Source organism: Equus caballus, chromosome 1 (genome assembly GCF_041296265.1).
Source record: "Equus caballus isolate H_3958 breed thoroughbred chromosome 1, TB-T2T, whole genome shotgun sequence".
In the NCBI taxonomy this organism is placed as follows: domain Eukaryota; kingdom Metazoa; phylum Chordata; class Mammalia; order Perissodactyla; family Equidae; genus Equus; species Equus caballus.
Genome location: NC_091684.1, coordinates 131,395,180 through 131,421,243, shown reverse-complemented (window position 1 = coordinate 131,421,243; position 26,064 = coordinate 131,395,180). Strand labels below are relative to the sequence as shown.

The 26,064-nt window shown below is 55.8% G+C and overlaps 1 protein-coding gene across 1 annotated transcript; it reads left to right on the top strand.

Annotated features, from left to right (window-relative positions):
* The first annotated feature begins 2,431 nt into the window (after positions 1-2,431).
* Positions 2,432-17,065, top strand: SNX33 (sorting nexin 33). Its single transcript, XM_001491045.7, has 2 exons — positions 2,432-5,669; positions 11,984-17,065. The coding sequence occupies exons 1-2, from the start codon at positions 4,199-4,201 to the stop codon at positions 12,235-12,237; spliced, it is 1,725 nt and encodes a 574-aa protein (XP_001491095.1). The 5' UTR covers positions 2,432-4,198; the 3' UTR covers positions 12,238-17,065.
* The last annotated feature ends 8,999 nt before the right edge of the window (positions 17,066-26,064 follow it).

Genomic DNA, 26,064 nt, shown 5'->3' with positions numbered 1-26,064 from the left:
AGGGAGACCAGGAGATTATGGTCTCCCCAGTGCAAGTGAAGAAAGTGTATCCAGGAAGAAAGAGCAATCAACCTGGTCAAATGCTACTGAGGTTGAGTAAGAGGAGGACTGAGAATAACAGGTTACTGATGATCTTGACAAGAATAGTTTCAGTGGAATGTGAGGGTGGAAGACTGGCTGGAGGGGTTTAAGAAGAGAAAGAGAGGAAAGAAATTGCAGCCAGCTAGTATAGATGACTATTTTGAGGAATTTTGCTGCAAAGGCAAGCAAAGAAATGAGGCAGTAGCTGGTAGGGGGAGTAGAGTTGAGAATCTATTTTTTAAAGATGTGAATTCACTCTTTCCTCAATACCCACCTCTTGTTGGTTGCCATTTCTGTCAATTCTACCTTCATAAACTCCCAGATTTACCTCTCTCTAGCCCATTAACCCTGCCCTACCTCTCATCATCTCTTGTCTGCATTACTACAGTAATAGTCCACTGTCCTCCATGCTGCCACCAGCGGGGTCAGTCTGGAAGCCACTGGCCACAGATCTCCCTTGCTGACTTCTTTCCTAAAGGAGGAAAGGTAGATGCCTGGATAGGGGGTGGATGCTGTTTTCTGTGCACAAATCAGGGTCAAGCAGGAAAGAGAACACACTCCAATTAAAATAATGTGAGGAGAATTTAATAAAGGGACTTTTTCCAAAGAAATGGGCAGGGTGTAGGGAAACCACAAAGATTAGTGCAATTTCCTAAGACTAGTGACCAGGGGTTCCATTACCCCTAGGCTTGAGGGTCCCTGGAAGGGAGGGAATGGAAGATACAGGTTCTGGAAATCTCTGTCAGGCTGGAGAGTGAGTTTCCCCCAAGAACCTGGAAATAAGGGTGGCCCCTGAGAGTTAGAAAAACCCACCCAGCACAGATGTGGAAGTAAATCCAGGATGGTTGATCTGTAAACGTGTGACCCAAGTGTTCGGGAAACAACTAAAGACCATCAGTGTGGTGGCTGTGGGCTCCTTAGGGGAGTAGGGCTAGACTAGGACCCCAGTTGGGTGAGCAGAAATCCCATCAACTGTATTGAGGTAGTGGAGGTAAAATGGTTACAACAGTGTCTAGCACTCAGCAAACACCAAAGAAGTAGTTGCTATTGCCAAACGCAGTCTGGAGAGAGGCTCTGTGAACAGAAAGAGATCACAGAAAAGGGGCATCCCAAAAGCAGCTGGGGAAACATATTCAGACTCTGGTCACAGAGATACTAGGCTGAACTGAATCCTTAGAATCAAGGCTGCCCCATGGCAGAGGACGAGATCTCAAGGTTTCTTGACTGAGAGACTTGTCATACCGTCCCCTCTTCCCATCCTGGCAGTTCCAAGTTCACTGGGCTAACCTGGTAACTGGGCTTCCCAAGGAGCAGCCCAAACTGCCTTGACCTGTTGATGCAAAAATTCAGGTCTGCCTCACAGTTGTATTTCTCTGTGCAAATTAATACCTGGACTTCCGAGGTTTGGACTACATAAAAGCCTTTATTCTGTTCAAATGCCAGCCCTGCATAGGAAGTAGAATCTACTCACTGCACTAATGAAGTTGGGTTTGGAGCCTGAGGCCTGCAGTTCACACCCCTCAGAATAGCCGAGGGTGCACACCTTTAGCAGCGCTACCTTGTGCCAGTTAATCTGCAACAAGTGGGAAGAGTGAGAATGAGAGGGAAGGAAGTTCTGGCTGGAGGGGGTAGGTAGGCAAGGCACCAGGGCACAGCCAGGAAGGAGAGTAGTGGCTGAAACCTTTGCCTCACCTTAGGCACCTCCTCCAGGAAGCCTTTCTTCATCCTTGCTCCACCCAGGCTGGGCTCAGTGCCCTCCCATTCACATTTCATGATACTGGTCACACAGAGCGGGGAGCATCTGTTTACTAGTCACAATACATCTGAGCTGCTGGGAGGATACTTTCTTACTTATCTTTGTAGCCTAGGGGTCTGGTATGGAATAGTTACTCAGGTAATGTTTCCTTGAATGCATGATTGAATAAAGACAGAATGGATGAATCAAGGACACGAGGGTGGATTGTAAACCCTCCATGGCAGGAACCCTGACTGCCTTGTTGTGCTGTAAGCCCCAGTGCCCAGCATAGTGCCTGAGTTAGTGCCCAGTATTCTGAATGAGCTGACCAAGGGTCAAATCCCCTTGCCTCTTCCCAGAAGCCTACCCCCACCACCCCTCTCCCGCTGCTGCTGGCAAAGACAGAACATCCAGTGTCCCCGCGCCGCGCAAAGCAAGAGGGAACTGGATTGTGCCTGAGAGCTTGTTCCCTGCTGCTACAGATGTAGGGTCTTGTCCTTCCTCCTCTAGGAAGTCGCCCAGGGCAGGGGTGCTCCTGGCCCTCTCTGGCTAGGGTATTAGGACCTGCAGCGAAGAAGCCACTCAGGCTTCTTCGGTGACGGTGCAGCTGGCTCTGGGGCCCCCTCCAGAGAACAATCCCCAGGCTGCACCACGCCGGGGCGGCGGTGGGGAGCAGGTGAGAGGTAAGGGGACGTCTGCGGCTCTCCACGCACCCTTCCTCAACCCCCTCTCCGGGGTCCCGGCTCCGGAGCCCTCCTGGTAGCCCCACGCTTCGCAAACTTTCGGAGTTTTCCTCCACTTGCGTCACGGAAAAGGCAGGAGGGTGACGGAGTCCAGGAGGCGAGGCGGCGGCAGCTGGCGAGCTCCCCCGCGCGGCGCTCAGGCCCCTCCGGGCGAGAGGTGTCTCCCCGCGAGGACAGACGGATTCGGGGGTGCGGCCGCCCTAGGAACTGATCCTGGAGGCCCGCAGCCCCCTAGTTCCAGGGTCGTCTCCTCCCTCATGCATTCCAATCTCAGCTCAAGCGAGTGACGGCGAAGGCCAGAAGGAAAGAAACCAGGAATAGGCGGGAGGGCGGAGCCGGCCGTCCCTGCCCAGCCGGGATACACGGAAGTGCTGTGGAGTTTGCCCAATTCCCCAGCCTGATTCTCCTCCCTCCCTCCTTCTCCCCACCCCTCACCTCCCCCCTCGGCTATTCCCTCCTTCCTCGGGACGCCACCTCCCGGAATCGCCTTTTTTTGTTTTGGAGCTGGTTTCTCGCTGGCTGCGCAGAGGGGCTGCGAGTGCTGGAGGAGGAGGCGGGCTGGGGGCGCAGCCTGCCGCCCACCGGCCAGACCCCGCGGGGCCGAGAGGAGGACGGACGGACAGACGGCCGGGCGCACCATCTGCTCGCGGGAGCTCACTCTCCAAACTCCTGTTGACTGTGTGCGTGCACGCCAGGGGTGGGGTCCCGCGCACCGAGACTGGTTACCGCGGGGGTTACCTTGGAACGGGGGTCCTTGGACTCAGATCAGGGTCAGCTTCAGGCTTAGAAACTGCTGAGGAATTAGACAAACAAAAGAGGCCACTCAGCTAGTAGCCAAAAGTCGCCTGAGCGGCTCGTCGCGCCCTCTCCTTCACCAGGGTGGGGGTTGGCCACTTGGGAGGCGGGGAGAGGGCGCCCGAACCGGCCCAGGGCCGGCCTGGGCCGCTGGGGTTGAAGAATTGGCTGCTCGTTGTGTAAGCCTCAGTCCTTGTTTTCCTGGCCTGGCTTGTTGTGAAGCCGGACACATCCACTCTTGGACTGGATTCAGAAGGCTGCTGCTTTTCTCCTTGCCCCCCTTGGATTTTCTGGATTTTTGAAAACCCAGTGGCCCAGGAGGAGGAGGAGGAAGGAGGAAAGAGCAGATTTGCAGAGGAATGTGAGAGCCTCCCAAGGCCTGAGGAGCCAGAAGGAGCTGGGAGCCAGAGCTGCTGGGGTTTCTGGAACGGTGGCTTCCGAGTGATTCTCTTCTATTTTAGAACATTATTCCAGTGGAAAGTGTCGAATTTTTGCCCTCTCAGAGCTGGTTTCTCCGAGTCACTTGACTTTTCTTCTGGGAGTAGGGGGAGAGAGAGACTCCCCCGTGAGGAACTGCCAAGGGAAGGGAGGAAGACTATGGACATGAGCCCTCCCTGCTCACATGTGTGTGCTAGGAGACCAGAAAGGGCAGTTTCTGGGCCATGGACATTGTTTTGAAGAGGAGGCTGGACAGCATCAGTGGGTGCTGAGACCCCGCCTTAGGGGCTGAGACTGAGTTGCTGTGGCAGGCCGTGAGTTGTTAGTGCATTCTTGGACACCCTAGTGAGTGTCCCCACTTCTGGGCAGGACCCTCTCCTCATCTTTCTCTACCACTGGCCCAGCCATGGCACTGAAAGGCCGAGCTCTCTATGACTTCCGCAGTGAGAACAAGGAGGAAATCAGCATCCAGCAGGATGAGGACCTGGTCATCTTCAGTGAGACCTCGCTGGATGGCTGGCTGCAGGGCCAGAACAGCCGTGGTGAAACAGGGCTCTTCCCCGCGTCTTATGTGGAGATCATCCGTTCTGGCACCAGCTCCAACCATGCCAACTACTCCAGCAGCCTTGCAGGTTCTCTGGGCACCCAGGCAAGCTTGTATGACAGCTCCAGTGTGGCCAACACTTCCAGGAGTGGTGGGGGCAGTGGCTTCCTCTCAAACCAGGGCAGCTTTGAGGAAGATGATGATGATGACTGGGATGACTGGGATGATGGATGCACAGTGGTGGAGGAGCCACGGGCTGGTGGGCTGGGCACCAACGGGCACCCCCCACTCAACCTCTCCTACCCTGGTGCCTACCCAAGCCAGCACATGGCCTTCCGGCCGAAGCCACCCCTGGAGCGGCAGGACAGCCTGGCGTCTGCCAAGCGAGGCAGTGTGGTGGGGCGCAATCTCAACCGTTTCTCATGCTTTGTGCGCTCTGGAGTGGAGGCCTTCATCCTGGGTGATGTGCCCATGATGGCCAAGATTGCCGAGACATACTCCATTGAAATGGGCCCTCGTGGGCCCCAGTGGAAGGCCAACCCCCACCCATTCGCCTGCTCAGTGGAAGACCCCACCAAACAGACCAAATTCAAGGGCATCAAAAGCTACATCTCCTATAAGCTCACACCCACCCATGCTGGCTCACCTGTCTACCGGCGCTACAAACACTTTGACTGGCTCTACAACCGCCTTCTGCACAAGTTCACTGTCATCTCAGTGCCCCACCTGCCAGAGAAACAGGCCACAGGCCGCTTCGAGGAGGACTTCATTGAGAAGCGGAAGCGGCGGCTCATCCTCTGGATGGACCACATGACCAGCCACCCTGTGCTGTCCCAGTATGAGGGCTTCCAGCATTTCCTCAGCTGCCTGGATGACAAGCAGTGGAAGATGGGAAAACGCCGGGCAGAGAAGGATGAGATGGTGGGTGCCAGCTTCCTGCTCACCTTCCAGATCCCCACAGAGCACCAGGACCTGCAGGATGTGGAGGACCGTGTGGACACCTTCAAGGCCTTCAGCAAGAAGATGGATGACAGCGTCCTGCAACTCAGCACTGTAGCATCGGAGCTGGTGCGCAAGCATGTGGGGGGCTTCCGCAAGGAATTCCAGAAGCTTGGCAGTGCCTTCCAGGCCATCAGTCATGCCTTCCAGATGGACCCCCCCTTTAGCTCTGAAGCCCTCAACAGTGCCATTTCTCACACGGGCCGTACCTATGAAGCCGTTGGTGAGATGTTCGCTGAGCAGCCCAAGAATGACCTCTTCCAGATGCTTGACACACTGTCTCTCTACCAGGGCCTGCTCTCCAACTTCCCTGACATCATCCACCTGCAGAAAGGTAAGACCCAGTGCAGGCAGGAGACCCTTACTGAGTCTGCACTCTGCTGGGCACTGGGGATATGAGGATGGCCTAGACAGAAGAGACAGCTCATCTAGTCTTTCTGTCTCTGTCTCATTCATTCAGTCCACAAGTGTGTTGAGCACCTCCTATGTGGCAGGTGCAGGGATATTATTGTGGAGGGTCTGGTCCCTGTCCTCTTGGAGCTTGCTGTTTACCTTCTTGTTGTCTGTTTGTTCATTCATTCGTTAATGTTCTCTGTTTCTGTCTCATTTACTCATTTACCCATCATGCACTGAGCTCTTTAAGGTATCAGATTGGGTCTGGGAATACGGAGATGACCAGGGCCCAGGCCTTGCCCTTGAGGAGCCCACAGGCTCATGAGGGAGACGGACACAGACCCAGATAACAAAGAGCACAGAGAGTGGCCTGTCTTCCCACTCCTCACAAGCTCCCCTCCCTGCCTTTGCAGCTTCGGAGCCTGGTCTCACCGCTGCATATCCTATCTGTGAGCTCCCTATCTGTGTGCAGGAGAGTCCCTGTCCCCATTTTGCAGATGAAGAAGCTGGTGTTCACAGAAGGGTGGTTGCACAGGGAGTCCATGGCCCAGCTGGGAATGTCCGTTCCTCCTGCACCTCCCTAAGGACACATCCCTGTTGGCTGCCTCCCAAGGCCAGCCATGTTTTCAGTTCTCACGGCCCCCTCCATGGGAGAGGAACAGGATGGGCCCCTGTCTGTTACTGTGGGGCTGTCAAGGAACTGCCAGGGAAGTGACTCATCCCGGGTCACCTAGGGGCACCCGGGCTGGGCTGGGGGAGGAACCAGGGGTCCAGGGCACTATCCACATGACCCATCCAACTCCCCCTTCCCGAGCCTGACTTGTCGTCTTGCCTCAGCAGTGAGTCAGGGGCTGACCCGGCAGGTGGCTCAGTCCTGGGACAACAGGCAGGGCAGATGTCAGGAGAGAGGTGTGGTCCTCCCTGGGGCTGCTTGGTAACTCAGGAAGAACGTCTGCAGGGCGTGGGGCTAGCTCCCTGGCCTCTAGGCCCTGAGGTCACGCCTGGCTTGGTGGGGAGTTTTCCTCTGGGTGGGGCCTGGAGGCAGGCCTCTGGACTGAGTCTGGGGGACAGCAAATCCCACCCCTTACCTCGGTACCCAGGAGAGTCTGGAGTAAACCAGCCCTGCTCTCCTTTAGCAGGAGGTTGACTTCTAGACCTTCTCCAGCTCCCAGCCTCCTTTCTCCCCTCACTTTCTCTTCCTCCTTCTCTTCTCTGCCCTTTTTTCTCATCTCCACATACCCCTTCTTCTTGCCTCTTCTTTCAGCTTCAGGAGACCAGAGGCCTGAGTTCTAGTCTTGGCTCTGCCCCTAATTTACTGTGTGTCTCTGGGAAGTGCTTTTCCCTCTCTGGACCTTAATTTTATGATCAATAAAACAAGGGAGGGTTGGGGCTGGCCCCGTGACCGAATGGTTAAGTTCACACATTCTGCTTTGGCAGCCTGGGGTTCGCCAATTCAGATCCTTGGCATGGACCTACACACTGCTCATCAAGCCATTCTGTGGCGGCGTCCCACATAGAAGAACTAGAATGACTTACAACTAGGATATACAACTATACACTGGGGCTTTGCGGGGGGTGGAAAAAGGGAGGGTGGAACCATGAGCTCTTAGCCCTTCAAGAGGGTGGGGGAAGGGACTCCTGGGGAGGGTCTTTTCGAGGATAGAGTGATACCTTAGTGCTGACTGAGCTCTGGGGCAGGGATAGGGTAGGGGAGGTGGCCCGGGGCTGGCTCTGGCCCACTGGGGCAAGTGTCTCCTTGTGCGGAAGTAGAGCCACGTGCGCTGCTGCCAGCGCTAGGGCCTGGGAAAGCTGGTTCGACCAGCTCCTTTGATGGCGTGTTCCTGTTGGGGCAGCTGTGAGGGCAGCAGGAGGAGGGAAGCAGGGCCAGAGGATTAAACAGCTGCCCCCGTGCAGTGCCTGGGGACCCTCACCCAGGGCAGAGCTGGGGCGAGAAGGCAGCGCCATACCCAGGGCTCCCAGGCTCACATTGAAGCAGGAGGGAGTGAAGCCGGACTGGCCTTTCTGACCCTGGGGTGGGGAGACAGAGCTGCGAGAGGCCGTTTCTGAGTCTCCACTGGAGGTGTTTCTAAGAGTGAGGGGCCAACAGTCCTCTGGGGTGACACATTCAACCTCAGACAGAGGCCGATCCACCTTTCCTCCCCCGGAGGACCCCTCTCCAATGGGCCAAGCCCTTCTAGGCTTACTCCTTGTTCTGGGCTCTGCATTGCCACTTCCAAGCCTGTGGTTGGGCAAGTTAGGGAGAGGGGCTTGGAATCTGGCTGGCAGAACTGGGCATGGGGCAAGGGGAAGGTCCCATGGTGGCCCTGTGAGTGGATCCTTTTCTCAGAGGAAAGAGCAGGAAAGTTGGGTCCTGGGTCCCTGGATTCTGTCCACCCTGTCCCAGCATCTAAATGGATGGCCAGTGTGTGGGAGAGGCCATAGATGGAAGGAGATGGAAGGCCTAGGTGGGATCAGGAAACCAGGATTTGGACAAACATTGCCTCTGAGGTGAGCTTGAAAGAGTTTTCTCCCCTCGGTGTCCACGTTAGTAAAATGGGACTTTGAGCCCAGTTGGCGCTGACATGAGGCCCACCAACCCATCTGCCTGCTGGCCCAGTCCCTGGAGCTCAGTCCACGGGTCTCCTAAGAGAAGGCAACCCTATAATTAACTGTCCATGCTAGGGCAGTTTGGAGGTGACAAGGAGCCCTAGGACAGTTACCCTGGGACAACAGGGGAAACAGTGACTGTCTAGGGCAAGCTGGGTCCTGTGGTCCCTACCTGAGAGCCAGCCAGGGCAAGGCTGTGTCCTAAGGCTCATCATAAGCCAGGGAGGTCAGTGCGGTCCCCTCCATTCTACAGATGAGGCACAGTGGGTGGGATGACATGCAGAGCAGGAACTGGAGCCAGATGTGTCTGACCCCACAGCCCAGGCTGTTTCTATTGTGCCAGACGGATGGGGAAAGGAGTGCCCCAAGGGTGCCTGGGGTAGATGAGCCAGAAGTGGAAGGATGAGGGAGGGAGGCTTGGGTCCTCTAGCACTCACTCAGCTGCCATCCCTGGTGGGCTGGAGGCAGGCCCAGGACCACAGAGTGTGCACGGAAGGGCCGTGGAACTCACAGGTTGGCCAAGGCAAAGTGGCTCTTGCAGGACCAAGCTCTTACCTGAGGGACAAGTGGTCCAGCCTCTGTATTCTGGGCCATCATCTAACCCCTCCTTGACCTCCCCTCCCCAGCTTCCGTAAACAAAGAGAATCCTATTGCCACAAGCCACTCACAGCTGGTTTTTGCTGTGACAGAAAAGCATTTTTACTCAGTTGCACGTAGTATCTTGAGCTCTTATTCTCTATCAGCCCTAAATACTTTATACATATTAGTTCATTTAAACCTCAACTATACTCTAAGGCGAGTGCTCTTATTATCCCATTTTACGGATGTGAAAACTCTGAAGCATTGTACCAATGTGATCAGTATCACATCTAGTCCCACCTGTCCCATTTGACAGTGGGGAAACCTGCAGCCCAGGCAAGAGCAGTGGCTTGCTGGAGGTGACACAGCTGGGACTAGGACTCAGACCTCCTGTCTCCAACCTGGGGTGGTGGTAACGCCCTCCAAGAGATGGGGATAAGATGGATTAGGTGGGAGCTTAGGGAATATGCCTGGGACCCTGGATCTCTGAGGCTTCAACCCTCCTTTCTCCGTTCCTGGGCTCCAGCCCACAGGACAATTGTCAGGGCAGGAGGCTCCCCTGGGTCCTCAGTGCTCAGGTTGAGTCCTAAGAGGAAGACTGGGGGGATGCTGGACAGGCTTGAGCCCTGAGCCCTGACTTCCAGCAGATCTCTGGGGCATGTTAGTGTTAGCTGGTCCTGGCCCCAAATCTGAGTCACAGGGTCGAGAGGTGACAGAGAGCAGGGTGGGGCCTCTGCCTCCCCCCCACCCTTGTGGCCTTTGCCCCCCATCCCTGACTTCCTGTCTGTCTCTGGATACCTAGCAGTTGCAATAGATTCCTTCCTATTATTTGGGCCTCAATCTCCTCATCGACAAAAGGGGCCTTTCCTTCCTCCAAGACCATGGGCAAGAAAAGCCCTCTTGAATGCAGGTCCACCCCCACTGCACCCAGACTTTTTCAGGCAGGTGGGATCCAGGCTATTTCAGTGTATTCTCTTCTAGTAGGTTCCTTTTGCTGAAGCTTAACTCCAGTTTCTTTGTCCTGCTGTTTTCTACCTTCCTTCTTATGGTCCTTTGTACCCCTTGGAACCTTCTCAGATACCCGAGTCCATTGTTTGGGGGCCCCACACAAATGCTTGGAGGACCCAGCCTGGGCTCCTTGCAGTAGAAGTGGTGTCTACTCTCCAACTGTGGAGGGATACCTCTGGACCAGGCATCCCCACTTTTGGGGCAGGAAGGAAGCTGGGAACCCCTAGACAAGTCTCTCTCCTTTGGGGCCTCAGTTTCCCCTGTACAGTAGTGGGATGGAAGTGGCATAGGGGTTGGACAGCTGGCCTGTAGGGCCTCTCCAGCTCTGAAGGCTCTTATTCAGGCCTCACCCTGGGTCATGGGGTGATCTGTCTTCTGCTGCCCAGGCCTGGGCAATCAGAATGGAGCAGGAGGTAAGAGGTGATTCAGGGAAGGTGGAGGAAGGACTGAATAGGCTGGGAGCTGGGGACTGTAGAGTTCTTTGGGGTCCTGTGTGTAAGCAGCCGTGGAGATTCTCCAAACTTGAGTCGGTCTGTCTGAAGTGCCACTTTTAGCCAGTTAGCCACACACCTGCCAGCTAATATGGATACTGCCTCTTCTGAAGGCATCCAGAGTTATTCCAGCATATAGAGCCTTGGCCTGGAAGATAGTAAATGCTCAATAAATGCACCAGACAACTTGAGTGAGAGTAAAAAGAATGCATCTCGAAGGCCCTCAGAGACCTCCTTAAAGGAGAAGTGGGAGTGTGGATAATGAACGTGCTGTTCGTGTGCAGGAGATGCTTTGAAGTGCTCGAGTGTGTTGTCCTTCATGCCAACCCTTCCCACCTCCTGACTCTTCTCTGTACCGTAGATTCCTACAGCCCTGGGAGGAGCGAGTGCCAGGCACAGGCCAACTGCCTCCTGCCAGCAGCAGCCCTACTGCCTTCAGTGTGGCTTAGTCAAGTTCCTGTTAATTCAGAACTGAGATTCACTCACCAACTGCTTGTTGATTCATCCAGATTCTTCCAAATTGGGTCCCCTGCCCAGGTTCATCCCCCACCCCCATCTGTCAGCTGGTTATTACAATGGCCTCCTCTAGTCCACTGGAGTCTGGAGTGAGGAGGGGCCAGGTCCTGTCTGTGGGGGAGACACATACAAAGGAAAACTCCAGGTGGCCTTTGAGGTGCTATTTTAGAATCAGCAGTGTGATGGGGTTGGGGAGAGCTCAGGAGAGGAGAGATAGGAGAGGCATTCTGCCGGGGGGTGCTGGGGGAGTCTCTAGTGTAGAAGTGGCACCTGATCAGGGCCTTGAATTATGCATTGGGATCCAGCAGGCAGAGATATGAAGGTAGGAAAGAGCCTGGGGTCACTGTGGAATGGGTGCATGGCCAACATCCAGAGGGCCTCACGGGTCAGGCACATGGGTGGAAACCTTGATCTGTAGGCAATAGGGAGCTAGGGAAGGCTTGGAGCCATGGGTGCCCAGTTTGGCTGCTCTTCAGGTGCTGTGGAGAGCCTCTCAGGGGCTGGAACTGAGGTGGGAGACCCTTGGGGGACTGTTGCAGCAGTCCATTGGGGAACAGTTTGAATCAGTTCAGCAGAGATGTATCAGGGTCTGCTGTGGGCAGGCCTTCTTCTGGGTGCTAGAGACATTGAGCTCAAAGGCCCAAGGGAGGCAGTCAGAGAAACCACAGGGTGGTAAGAGCTGTGGTAGAGGGAAGTCCAAGGCACCTCAGAGCATTGGGAGGCACCTAATGCAGTGGGGGCTCAGGGAGGGTTCCTGGAGGAGGTAATGTCTCAGCTGAATTAGGAGCCAGTATCAGAGATGCTGAGGCCTGTGGTGGGTAGGGACAGGCTGGTCCTGGAAATAAATACAGCTAGCAGGGCTGTGACTGGTGGGGTGTGGGCTGCTGGCAGTGCCATAGGTGGCTGGACTGTGGGTCTGGAGTCCAGGAGCGAGGTCTGAGTTGAGCTTGATGAGGGTGTTGGCTGCCCTTGAGGGGGCTTGTGGAGGGTTTAGAGAGCAAACTGGGGAGACTAGAGCCCTAACCTCCCTTGTCCTCCACTCTATCTGTGCCAGGTGCCTTCGCCAAGGTGAAAGAGAGCCAACGCATGAGTGACGAAGGCCGCATGGCTCAGGACGAGGCAGATGGCATTCGCAGGCGCTGCCGCGTGGTGGGCTTTGCCCTGCAGGCCGAGATGAACCACTTCCACCAGCGCCGCGAGCTCGACTTCAAGCACATGATGCAGAACTACCTGCGCCAGCAGATCCTTTTCTACCAGCGGGTAGCGCAGCAGCTGGAGAAGACGCTGCGCATGTATGACAACCTCTGACTGCGTGTACCTGGCCCCTCCCCACCCCAGGCCTGGTTGCTGCAGTACACTTTGCTCTCCAGACCTCCTGTACCAGTAGTGGCTAGGGGAGTTGGAGGTGGGTTTTAGAGGAGTCATGGGTACCCCTGGGGAAGTCCCCACCCCTTAGAGATGGGGGCACAGCAGGGGTGAGAATGGGGCCAGGAACCCTCCAGGCTGAGGCCTGGGCTGCTGGTCAGTCACTTGAGGCTAGGCCAGGGTCTTAGCCTCCCCTAGAGCCTATAGCACTCACTCACCTGGCCACCCACCCTCATTCATTCAGCAGACACCAGGGCCTGCTGTGACCCCAGCTCAGATGCCGAGCACCAGAGCTGCAGCATGCCTGCCCTCAGGGAGTCCCCAATCAAGGTGAAGGTCAGACATCAAAGAGCCAGGAGTTCCTGGAAGCTCACAGAAGGGACCACTCATTCTGCCAGTCAGGGAAGACTCCATGGACTAGGTGACATTTGAGCAGTGTCTTGAAGAATGACAAAGACTTGCCAGACAATAATGGGGACAATAGAGGAGAGGACATTTGAGAGAGAGGAAGAGTGTAGCAAAGGTGGAGGCATGAAAATACCCCTCTTCTCTCCCTTACCTTTCCCAAGCAAGTTTGGCCCCCCTCAGTGGGGATTCTGGCCTATGTGACAGAGGGGAGGGATATTCCTTGCTACCATGTCCCTCTCCCTGCCCCACCTCCACCCCATGCAGGAGAGGCTGCAGGCCAACTCCCTCCTTACTCCTCTCCACCTGTTGAGTCCCATTGCCCCTTGGTTAGGGCACCATGCAGCATCTTTTCCCTGGGCTCAAGGTGCTGAGACAAGCTATGGACCCCGGGACCCTGGTGGCACCTTCCTGGAGGGGACCCCAAAAAGTTACCAGATATTTGAGTTCACCAGCAATAACTTCCCACATTCTGAGCAGGCTTGGACCTCAGGCTCCCAGGATCTCTGGCCCCTGTGAACCCCAGCATCCTTCCTTTTGCACAGTGGGAAACCCAGGGGAAAAACACAGGGCCGGCCCGCCCACTGCCCCAGGGATCCTGGGCCACCTGCCCACAGCCAGCCGCACTGTGATGCCAGCCAGGTCCTGGTTGGGTTGTGCTGTCTCTCACCCACCCGTGTTTACATCTTTGAGGGGGCCACTCCTTCCTCCCCTGCCAGGGCATGATCCAGCAGCGGGTTGGGGGAACTGACAGGTGCCACCACTGGCCCCCCCAGGAGGTCATGGCTGCACCCACTACTGCTGCTTGAATCTTTTTTCTTTCTTTCTTGTTTTCTTGATAAATCTTTTACAATTAAGATAACAAAAGTATGACTTTTTTTCTTTTGGTCTGGAGGAGGTGAGGGGTGGGGGAAGAATAGAACCCTAATTGTCCCTGAGAGTTATTGGCCCAGATTCTGAGGTCATGGTGGGCCTAGAATTTACCCCAGAACCTCAAAAGTTGGGGTGAGGGCTGTGCTGATGGGAGGTGCTAGCTGGGGAGCTAGAGGTGGCCATGGGCCCTAGCTGGATGCACACCCTTCCCAGACCTCACAGCCTCATCTCTCTAATGGGTGGAGTCCTGCCAGGGGGTTGGCTGTGCTGCTCTGTGATCTAGTGATCTAGGCCTGAGAGTCGCATGAGGAAGGGATAGGAAGCTGTGCCCAGGACAGTCTAATCCACAGGGGATTGCTCTCCCCACAGAGGTGTGTCCCTGTCTTGCCCCCAGGAAAGCCCTGTCCAGGGGAGGGGGTGGGGCTCAGAAACTGTCCTTTCCAAGCAGTCTTGGGTGCCCAGCCCTGTAGTGGCTTCCAAGTGGGAAACGGAGGAGGACCCTCACCCATGCCCTTGGGGGTGCCCCAGGCAGGATGAACAGGAGCATGTTCATACACAGGACAGAAGTACGCTGGTGAAGCCACAGTTCTCTTTCAGGGCAATAGGGACTCGGAGGAGGGAAGGCTGCTGGGGTCCGGGCATCAGGGGAGGCTCTGACCAGGCCAGGGGTCCTGGGAGCTCGTGGGCAGTGAGATGGGGTCAGGGGCAGCAAAGGCTCCCCGTTCAGTACAGGGCGTCCTCAGAGGAACTTCTGGAATGGGCCTCTGGCCTTGGGTCAAAATTAGGTCAGATTTGGGACTTTCTGTGGAATTTTCCCCTCCCTCCTCCCTGCCCTCCATCCTTCATTTTCCAACCCACCCAGGGACCTTCCTGCCCTTCACTTCTTCTCAGCTTTGACCTCCAGGTGGCCTTCTACAGAGGGCACTCTGACCACAGGAGGAGGTCTTCCTGAGGCCAGTCTGCACAGAGGTGATGGGAATGCTCTTCTTCACCCACAGTGCCTGGACCATCCCCGTTCATGCTTCCTGCCCTGGGAATAGTATTACCCTCTTGTACTCCTTCCTCCCACTCTTCCCATCCTCAGAGTGAGGAAGTTGGTCTGACAGTTTTCTCAGGGGGGCTTGGACCCAGGAGAAGAATCAGAATGTGATGTCTTGGGATGGGTCAGGCCTACTCCAGTCATCCTGAGGTCTCTAGGCTGGGAGAGGCGTATGTGTGGTTGGGGAGTGAGGATGTCACAGTCCCCCCCCACCCCCCGGCCCCCGGTTTCTTTCTATCTCTGTGGGTTGGGGTGTTGGGAGAATTTAAGATCCGTCTGGGCTAGCCAGAAACCCTTTCAGCAGGGGACTGGGGGACCAGTTGGGGTGGGTGTCCTGGTGGTGGCAGGGCCTTCTAGCTGGCCTCAGTCACATGCCAGGCAGATGTTCCAGGCTGAGCTGGGCCCAGCTGCCTCCAGTTCCCTCCCTCACTTTTCTGTGAGGTGTTGGAAAACAAGGCGTCTCTTTCTGCCCTGGTCAGCTACCAGGACCTGGGGGTGGGTGTCAGGGGACCCCGAGCCCCAGTCTTGGCCCAGCCCAGGAAAGAAGTCTGCTTTGTGGTCACATGGTAGGGTTGGGGATGGAGGAAGCCCTCAGGTCCTGCATCCTGTCACCTTCTGGACACAAGAGGGCCGTGAACCACTATGCCATAGCTGTACCACAGCTGTGCCACACCTGGAGCAGAGCCAGGCCTGGGGGAGGCAGGTGGCTCTAGGCTCAGCTTAGCCCCGCCCCTCTATCGCATGGCAAGTGCCATACAGTCATCCACATGTCCACAGTCACAGAGACAATTGCCCAACACAAAGCAGACACAGCCACACAGCCACACAATCTGCCCTCAGGCACATAAGCCACACCTGGCCACACACACATAGGCATGGTCATATACTCAGCCATGTCCACAAACGTGTTGTCATCCATTCACAGCATCAGCCTCAGCCACATCGTCACAGCCATACCAGCGACACACACACATTTAAACACACACGGCCACAATATCATACATGCTTATAGCAAAGGTGTCACACATATGTAGCTGCACTTGGACTGCAGCTGCACCACCTTCTGAGGGAGCCAGCTGGGCTCATCTGTCATCTGACACCATCAAGTTCCATTCCTCATTGCACAGATGGGGAACTTGAGGTCTAGTGAGGGGTGGCAGCTAGTAGCATCACCCAGTGGGGAAGGGGGATGCTCCAGGGCCAGCACCCAGCTCTCGGCTGGCTCTGTGGTCTGGCCTTGCCCACCCCTGGGCCAGGCTGCCTCTGAAGGCCCCTGGCTGAACCCAGGCAACAAAGCTCCAGGCATCTCCCATCTCTTGAGCCAGAGCTGAGGCTGCGGCATCTACGCGAGCAGGAGCCAGGAGGTGGTGGGCAGGGCCCAGGCCTGGGCGGGAGGAACATTCCTGCACCATCTCCTCCCCAAGCATGTGAGGACTGGGCCCGCCCTGCCTGCCTGCCTGCCCGCTGACTCAGGCCTCCGGGAGCCAAGCCTGCTCAGCTCACCACCTACCCCAACTTGCTTCCGCACCAGTTCAGCTCCAGTACCTCTCTCCACTGGCTGGGGCAGAAGGAGACGGTGAGCTGTAGCAAAAAGACCACGGGGAAAAAGAAAAATTCACCTCCCCCAGACATAGCTCAAAAGGGCTGATTGTGAAACCCTGCTCCAGGGTTCAACATAGTTTAACACAAACCTTTTTTCCTCTGGTTTTGTTTTGTTAGTCAAACCCCAAATGCAGTCTGGTCTGTTTAAAAAGCAGTGTTTCATACAGTGGTGGCCTCCTTGGTCTGCACAGCAGCCCTGGTAGGCATCATTATTCCATTTCACAGATGAAGAGACCTGCCTAGGATCATACAGTGAGGCTGAGGTGGGGCTGGACTTGAACACAGCTCTCTGGCTTCATTCCTTAAAGTCACATGATTAACACATGTAGGTCCGAAGGAAGAGGGGGTGGCAGATGTCCGCTCCAGAGGTGTGTAAGAATGGGAGGCCGGCAAACCAACTGCTGAAATGCGACGGGACTTTGAGGGTAGGATGAGTCCCACCAGCCCCCAAGGGATGAAGAGGCTGACGACAGCATTGCATGGTGGCATCTACAGTGACTCAGGATCTCCATTTACAAATAACCATGTGTGAGGAACATCCCTTCATTTCTCTGTCACTGACCTGAATTTCTCTTTTGCTTTCTCATTCTCCCACATACTAAAAAAGGTAATCTGAAACCAACGTAGGGATCCCTCCTTTCCCCAGGGATGCACATAAATTTTGGAGATGGCATATTTGATGACCATAGACAGGCCCCTGGCACTTTGAATTTTAGGGGCTGAATCACACACATGAAATGTGCCTAATTCCACATTAAGGGTAAATCATATATACGGATTTGAGTTGGGTTCAGTTTATTACTTGACAATGTCTTGTCTTGTAGGTATTTAATTAAACTTTATTAATTTTGATTTCGTCTTTTCCCTTTCTTTTGCTTCTTCTTTTAGTGTTCTGCTACTTTTTTTTTCCCTGGCTGCCAACATTGTCGTGGGTTCTTGCAGAGCTCCTGGACCCCGGCTCAGGGCCTGTGGTGCCCACCATGGTCCTAGGTTAGCATGGGGCCTTTTGGTCATCTTCCCCCACGTCCTCCCTTCCCACCATCTGCTCCTTTGATCTTCATCCTGAGGCATCTGTGGGTCTGGCCCTTTCTCTGTTTTGGGCACTCAGGGCTCCCTCAATTGCCCCTTTATCTTGTGGGCCTCAGGGAACCTCAAGGGGCTAGCAAAAGTCCCTGCTGTGGCCTGTGGCCTCCTCTGGGGCTTAGGGTCATCACTCCACAGCTCCCACCACATGCTCAAGCACAAGGAGCTTTGCGGGCTGCTTAGAGACCCTGTGCAACCCCCTGTCACCTGAGGTCTTGCTGCCTACATGCAGCTCTGCCTGGGAAGGGGTCCAAGTCCCCACTGCTCCTAGCTCTCCCAACCTCTGGGGCTTCCACCCTCCCCTAGTGTAGGCAGCACCGTGGTGGACACTAGATGGCCAGAATTTCACAACCACCTTGTATGCAAGAGATTATCAACATCATTGTACAGACCAGGAAATGGGGCCCATCAAGGGAAGTGCTAGAGTAGCCGAGCTGGTGCGAGATGGGACCCAGGCCTGGGCCACCCATCCTGGGAGGCAAATGGCTGATGCCCAAGGTACAAGTGGAGGCTGGCTGGAGCCGGAAGGCCCCTGGAACATCTTCTGGGCTGACCTGATCTGCCTTGCTGCCATTTTGGCAGGACTGCTTTGGGCAGGGTGAGTATGAGGGTCCACTAGACAGCCCTGCTACCCCCCAGATAGTAAGAGGCCCCCTGGTTCCTTTCCCTCCACCACCTGAGGCAGGCCCCAGTGGCTGAGCTGGAGCACAAATCCTACTCTTCACACACTTGTTTCTTAAATGCTCCATGCTTCCATTTCTCCATTTATCACAGGAGTTCCAGATGGCTGTTGGGAGGGTTCTGTGAGCAGCACATCAGCTGGACAGTGCCTGCACACAGCTAGTGCTCAGGAAGGAGCAGCCTGGATTCCCAGCCTCTGAGTAGAGCCTCAGAGCAGCCCTGGATAGAGGCAGGCCCACTTCATAAGTGAAAAAACTGATGCGGTGAGCCCCTTAAGGCCTGTGGCAGGGCTGGGCCTGCGACTAGGCCCCTCACCTCCCCTTGACCTTGATCTTTGTCCCCTGTTGTCACCCTGTCTTCACAGGAATCAGACTCCTTGCTGGCTGTCATGGTTATTTGTCAGTCCAGGGCAGGATACTGTCACACACACCATCACACACAGGATGGCATGGCCCAAGAGTGAAGAGATGCAGGCTTACACCTCAGGCCCTCCTCGGGTGGATTCCTTGGGGGGACCTCAGGCAAGGTCACCACTCAGTCTCAGTTTCCCCCAGTATCACTCAAATGATGGTTATCATGATTACACAGGGGCACAAGTTCATGAGTATGGGCATTGTCACTGCTCCAGGTGTGCTGCATCCTCAAAACCAGAGAGGGGCCTTGTGGACTGTGTTAAGAGTTTAGAATCTGGGCCGGCCCCATGGCCAACTGGTTAAGTTCCCGCACTCCGCTTCAGCAGCCCAGGGTTTGGCGGGTTCGGATCCTGGGCGAGGACATGGCACCTCCTTGGAGAAGCCTTCCCTGACCATCCAATCTGAAGAGCCTTCCTAGTCCTAGTCCTCTGACCCCTTACCCTGCCTTGTTTTTCTTCATTTTACTTATTATCAACTGCCAATTCCTATGTGAATGTATTTAACTTTTTATTATGAAAAGTTTCAAAAATATACAAAAACAGAGAAACTAGTATAATGAAGTGCCCACACTTCAGCTTCAATAATTATCGAGGCTGGACCAATATTTTATTCTCCCACATCCCTTGCTTCCAGCAAACTCCAGACATCACACAATCTGATCTGCAAATACTTCAGTGCAAAAGCTAGATTTTAGATGTATCTGTCAGAAGGCAGCCTTCAGGGGAGCTGGGGTTTGTCTGGCTCATGGCTGCATCCCCGGTGCCTAGCACAGTGCCTGGCTTGCAGCAGGTGACCCAGGACATCTGCACGGCTGTGTCTCAGGTCTCCAGGGAGGGTATGTGTGCAGGCTCTGGTTTGCACAGATCTGCCGCCATCATTGAGTGCGTTTGCATGTGCCTATGTGCATGGTTGCGTGTGGCAGTCCCATGAATGTGTGTGTGCACATGTATGTTGCTGCAGGAGTTGGTGGCTGAATGCATGCTTCCTCCCTGACATCATCTCCCACACCTCCCAGGACCCAGTGACTTGCTCCTGGGAGTATTTCCCTCTTTCTCAGAAAGGCTTGGAGTGTGAAAGGGTGGGAGAAGGGTATGCACCAGTCCTTGCCCCATCCTCTAGAGGGCTGGGTTCAGGCCAGGGTGGCCCCGAGAGCCCCTCCCTGTCCTTCTCTGGCCAGCAGGCCAGCAGGAGGCTGAGGCTGTTCTGTCCCGGCTGGCAGAGTGGACAGCCTCCTCCCTCCCTGGCACTGAAGCCCTGCCCAGTTGGGCTGGTGTCAGCTTGGTGGGGCGTGGGGTATGTACGTATGAGGGGTGGTGGTATCCCATCCTGGCTGATTCCTAAGGTTCCTAGGGTAACCCCTGGGTAGTCGGGCAACTGAGGCCACTCAAACTGGGGGCGACTGGCTGCAGAGCTCTGGCTCAGGGGCTCAGCTGCACCGGACTTCCCACTCCCATTCTGCATCTTAAGGGGTTGGCCCTGGAAGGTGGGCAGTGCGGAAGAACATGCTTCCAGCCCAGCACAGGTTTACTCCCAGGGGCTACTTCCTGTCAGACCAGGGCTTTCACGGTTGCTTCTCTCAGCTTGACCCAGACTCCCTGTCTGCTCCAGGGCCCAGTCTCCTCATCTCTCAGGCTCCACATCATCTGCCCCAACTCGCATGCTCTGCCTTCACTTCAGTACTCCCTGTTCTTCAGGGCACAGCCCAGGCTTCCTTCTCCAGGAAGGACCTCCTTCAGGTCTTCCCCGAGTCCACCCCTCCCACCCTGCCCACCTCCACCTAGGCAGGCAGGTTCCAGCAGGGCTCCTCCTTCTTGGGTCCCCGGGTCCAAGCCTCCTCCAAGGAAGGCCAGATGGTCTCTGCCCACCCCACCCCAACCTCAGGGAGAGTCCTCTGAATCAATGGGGTGGGAGTGCAGAAGGGGAGGTCAGAACAGTGCTGCCAGCCTCTCCCACCTAGAACTTGACCCTTGCTGCACACCTCCCTCTCCCTGCCAAAGCCCAGCAAGGGAGAGTGCCTCGATGTCCCTCTTTTCCAGATGGGAAATGTATGCATTTGGCCTTCCAGGAGGACTAAGCATTCATTTAGCACCTGCTATGCACCAGACACTGTGATGGCTGTAACAAATTACAACAATAACAGTAACATCAGCTTTGAACATTCGTTAGGTACCTTCAGTATGCCAGCCTCACATGCTAGGCAATTCAGACACAACCACTGTTATTACAGCACTAATACTAATGGTCAACATTTATTGAGCATTCACTATGTGCCTAGTGCTGTTCTAAGAGCTCTGCTACAATGATGACCCTTTGAAAAGAAGCCTTGGTCAGCTGCACTATTTTAATAGCTCCTAACTGAGGCAGAGGAGTGGGAACTGCGCTGGGGCCTCTGTCTGGCCACATCCCATGGATGCAGGTAAGGATGGGAAATGGGGCAAAAATGAAGACAGGAGGTGGGGCTCCAGGCAGAAAGCAGGCTGCGAGCTCCCCCAGGCCTGGCTCCATACTCTCCGGGGTCCGTGATCCTATGCTGAGTTAGAACAGGTGGGTGGACTTGTATAAGTTCACTGGGGGCAGACAGTCACCACCTCTGCCCTCCCTCCTTCAGTTCATGGGTTCTGTCCCCAGACTCTGAGGTTCTCAGGGAAGATCATAGGGCTGACGTGCTGAGGCCTGGAACGTTCTTGGGGTCCTCAGGCCCTGCCCCAGCCACCTGTCCAGGTGCCATACCCCTAAGGCAACCTTTCAGCAGGACCGACTCAGAAGGGGCCCTTCACCCTGAGTTGCTGCCTTCCAGCAGTGCCCAGGCTTTGCCAGCCTCACCCACCTGTCTCTTCGCTCAACAGCTCTTTACAACAGGCTCCACCTTCTCCAACAAGACCTGACGGGGCCACCCTGCTGCTCTCTGGGTCTTGGAGGTCTCTATCCTGGCCAGCACGTCTGACAGCCCTGGCCCCCAACACTTGCCCTGATGTCTCTCTAGGTGCCAGGAACCCCATTGCTGAGAGGTGTATCCTTGGCATCTGGAGGGGTTCTGAGCCTCCAGGAGGCCCAGCTCTGCCAGTGAATTGCTGTGTGATTGTGGCAAGTCACTCCTCTAAGGTTGGGATTCAGCCCCCCATTGAATGCAGGGTCCTATGGGTTGGGTAGAGGGGGCTCACCTCTAGCCCTGCTTGACCCCTTGCCCCTGAAGATTGCGATCTGGTGAGCCTTGCAGTAGTTCGACCAGCTGGCACGGGAGGTTCTGAGAAGGGGCTGTAGTGGAAGGGGGAGGCTGAGCATGGGAGGTTCTGGGTTGGCTCCCCCTCCTGTCTATTTAATCAACTGTGACTCTACCTGTGGTGTGCCTCCACATATGATTTGGCAAAATTGTTCTGCCCATGGGGTCCTGAGCAGACAGACCCCAGGTGTTGGGGTGGGAGGGAGCCATGGGTGAGTATGGGGGGAGAGATGAGCTCTGAAGAGTCTGGGAGGCACAGATTAAAACCTGCTCCTTAGAAACTTAGGGCCTGGGCCCAGGTCACCTGGGCCCTGGAGGGGATCTGGGCGCCAGAGCAGTGGTCGGGAGCCCAGCCAGCACCCCTGGGGGATGAGGGAAGCAGGGAACCAGAGGGAGAACTCAGGAAGGGAGGTCTGGGCAGGATTGGCAGTTGGAGACCTCCTGGCCAGTGGGAAGGGAGGGGCTGGCTCTATTCTGGCAGTAGAGGTTTACCAGATATCTACTACGTACCCAGCCCTGGGCCAAGCTGGACCCTGCCCGAATGGAACACACAGCATTGAATTGTGTTTATTACAAGGTACAGAGGACTGGGGACTTCGCCAAGGCTGGGGACCTCAGCCACCTGGGAGGGAGGGGAGTTGAGCGCCCCAAAGGTACTCCCAGCACACATGCTGGGGCCACAGCCGGCATTTGTTCTGGGGGTAGAAGGGACAGACAGTGTGGCAGCCTCGGTCCAGCCTCTCTTGCTCCCCACCCTCTGCAGGATGGAGGGCTCTGGGGCCCATCGCCTCCTCCTGACCAGGTCTGGGTGGTAGCCTGGCGGACAGCTGCTTCCTCCTCCTTTGCCAGCTGCTGCTGCTCCACCATGGGGCAGACCTGATGCACTGACTGGTGACCTTGGCCAGACACCTCCTTTTGTTCCTCCCTTTGCAGAGGAGATCCAGACAAGCGGGGAGGGAAGGACCAGCTGCACTGCAGAAGGCAGGGTATGGGGTGCTACACTTTCCAGGGACCTGTCTTTGGGCGGTAAGGGGGGAGTAGGCTACTTCCTGCAGACCCTCTCCACGGGATTAGACCTAGCTGCCGGCTTCACCCTCGTCGGCTTCAAAGTCTTAGATAATCCATCTAACCTGGGCCTTCAGGACCCCAAGACTGGGTCACTTGAGTCCTTTGAGACCTCACAAGGCAACAGAAAAAAGCCTTGGATTTAGCTCCAGGCTCTGGGCTAACAGAGCTGGTAGTTCCCAGGTTGGGAGGCAGGGGAGCTCCTCCAGCCCCCAGCTGAGGCTGTTTGGGTAGAAAATTCCATTCTTGGTCACTGATTGATTTAACCAAGGCTACTTCTGTCTTTAGGGGCTTCTAGAACATCTGAAATGTGAAGGAACTCAGCACAACCCACCAGTTATCCTGGTGGCCACAGGGGGCCCTCTTAGGAGCTGGCACCTTTTATGAGGACAGCAGCTGTCAGTTAAATACTGTACCTCATTGAGCTGAGGATGGAAATGTGACCAGGAAGTAAGTTGGGCATTAGCTGCATCAGCGTTAGCTGCTGCGTGGCCGCCCCTTCCATGGAAAGACCCAACATTCTCTAAGGAGAGAAGGAAGCAGCCAGAGCCAGCCATCCTCCCATTCTGGGCTCGCCCTCACCAGCCAGCTCACACTGCCTGGTTAGGGCACACATCATGGAGTGGTAGCTACTCCCTGGCATGTCTGGGGCTCTTTAGGAAGGGCTGGGTGGATTCCTATCTGCATCTCCCACAGCATTTTTGGCACAAAATGCCCTTGCCAATGCCTGACTAATCCTAGCGGTAACTACACAGGGATGGTGTTAACTAGGAGAGCACCTCAGTGAGGACGGGAGCTGTAGAGAGAGGGATCCAGCAGGTCTGGTTCCCAGCCCAGTCCATTTGCTTGTCAGTGCTCCCTCACATGTTAGGACCAGGAACAGGAGACCCAACCAGAGAACTCTTGGGGGGCTGTCAAGATACCTCTATCCCTTTAAGATCTGGAATCTTCAGGGCCCAGAGGAAGATGCCAGCACCCCTGGCAGTTCCCACTGGTCAGGAGAAGTGTGTGTGTGTGGGGGGGGGGGGGGGCGGGGCGGGGAGGACCCTTTCTCTTGCTTCCTATTGGAGGAGGATGGCTCCAGCTCTGTGGGTTCCATAGCTGTCACAGCAGCTCCACTTAAAGGACCAGCTCCTAGAATGAGGAGAGGGGCACAAAGGGAGCCCCTTCTTTAGCACCTAAGAGGCTAAATCATTTAGGGTGGTGGGCAGGGCTTCCAACCTGGGGACCTGGGGATCTGAGCCCCTCTCGCAACTCCTACCCTGCTCCCAACACTCCCTCCACCACCCCTCCCACTGTGGGGTCACTTCCCAGTTCTGCTGCTGTCAGCTTTGGTCCCTGGAGGAGCAGGGCATCCTGGCCCTTGGCTCAACATGGCCAGCTCCTGGGACTGTGGGAGGGCCACAAGCGAGGGGCATTTATCGCAGAAGTTTGTGAGTGCACCTGTTTATGTGTGTGTGTGCATGTGTGTGTCATGTAGGCAAGTATTTATCTCTGCGTTGTGCGCCTGAAGGTCTGAAGGTGCACAGCTGTGTGCACAAGTGCACATTATGTGTGTGTGTGTGTGTGTGTGTGTAAGAGGGTCAGAGGCTCTGAGACATTCCCGAACACTTGTACACAGGTTGGCTCTCATCCTCAGCGCCTGGGAGGAGCTAGTTCCTTAAAGGAAGGGGATGGTGAGTTATTTCACAAAGTGGTTGGAATCCCCTTAAACCTGGGTTGGATATCAGAAATCTGCAAGCGATTTACATAAATTGAGGCCCCACATTCAGAATGGGTTCTGAGTTTGGTGTGCCAATGAAAGACCCTCTCCCAGGTCCTGGCAGAGCTGCTAGCCTAATACCTAGGTGCCAGCCCACTGTCCAGCACAGGCTTAGAGGAGCTGGAGCAGTGTCAGCCTGTGCCAGCTCACTAGCGGCAGGGCAGGCCAAGCTGCATTGAACAGAGGGTGTCGTCAGTCCTCTGGGGAGGACTGGGGGAAATTGGAGAGGAGGCCAGATCCTGCCTGGCGGGTCTGTCACCTTTGTCTCAGCTTACACTCCCAGGGAAACTGGTCGGCCTGGGTGGAGATTGGCCCCAGATATCAGGGCCCTGAGGATCCAGCCCTGAGCTCCAGAGAGAGACAGGGCAGAGTGTAAGGTGTGGCCTGGAGACACTTTGGCAGGGCCCCTGTATGAGGCTGGTCTGGAGGTGCTGGAGAGACCAGGCTCATGAAAGGAGTCGAGGCCGGGACTGTTCCCACCTCTGGCCCTGGCCTCCCACCTTGTGAGGCGGCTTTTCACTGTGGCAACAAGAGCAGGCTGGGCCTCAGCGGTCTGGTCCGCTCGACTGCTGCTTTGCTATGTGACTCTGGGCAAGCCTCTTCCCCTCTCTGGTTCTCAGTCCCCTCTTGGTCCTCTGGGGGCCCTTTCAGCGGGATTCTGGGTTTCCTGCCGGGAGCTTGTGAGAGAGTGAAGGAGGATGTAGGAGGCTGGATCCTGAGACGTAGAGGGCATCGGGGAGGGGTGGGCCAGGGGAAGCATGGTGGGGAGGAGGGAATCTTCTCTCTTGCCCTAGTTCCTGGCTTAGATGTGACAGATGTTGAGGCACAGAAAAGAGGCGACTCTGGTCCCTAGGCCCAGGTCAGCTGCCAAAGGCTAGCTGGGGCTCTCCACCCCCAATGTGGCTGTGCTCAGGATCCTGTCCACTCCGCCTCCCTCCAAAGCTCAGACACCTCTCATGCTGCTTTCTTCTGAGGATGTCAACCTATTCCCAGGGCCCAAGGTATCCCCTGGGACCCAGAATCTGTCTCCACCGCCCCTGACCCTGGGAGACCCTCAAAAGGGGAGGGGCTAGAGTATGGCAGCTCCTCAATAACTCATAGAGGGCCTTCTGGAGATGCTCGGTCTCAAACCCATCTCTATCCAAATGATGGACTCTGGGCCATGTGCAGGGATAGCGGGCTTTTCAGAATTCTTGCTGCTCACTCTGCCTTTGAACAGGAGCACCCTGGGTCCTCTTGTTGGAAGGGTGGAGACCAGCAGAAATCTTCCTTGTGACAATCCCCAGGGAGCTGAGGGGAGGCATCTGTGGCAATCCCCTTCAGCCTCCCTGTCAACACCAAGTCCCAGCCTTGGGATCCCCAAGTCGCCCTCAGCCTCCTCACCTTTGCTGCTCCAACCTTTTGAGAGGTAGATGGCAAGGGACAGGGCTGTGGAAGCCAAAACTCAGCCTAAGAAATCTTGACCTGGGGGGCTGGCCCGGTGGCCGAGTGGTTGAGTTCGCGCGCTCCACTGCAGGTGGCCCAGTGTTTCGTTGGTTCGAATCCTGGGCGCGGACATGGCACTGCTCATTAAGCCACGCTGAGGCGGCGTCCCACATGCCACAACTGGAAGGACACACAACGAAGA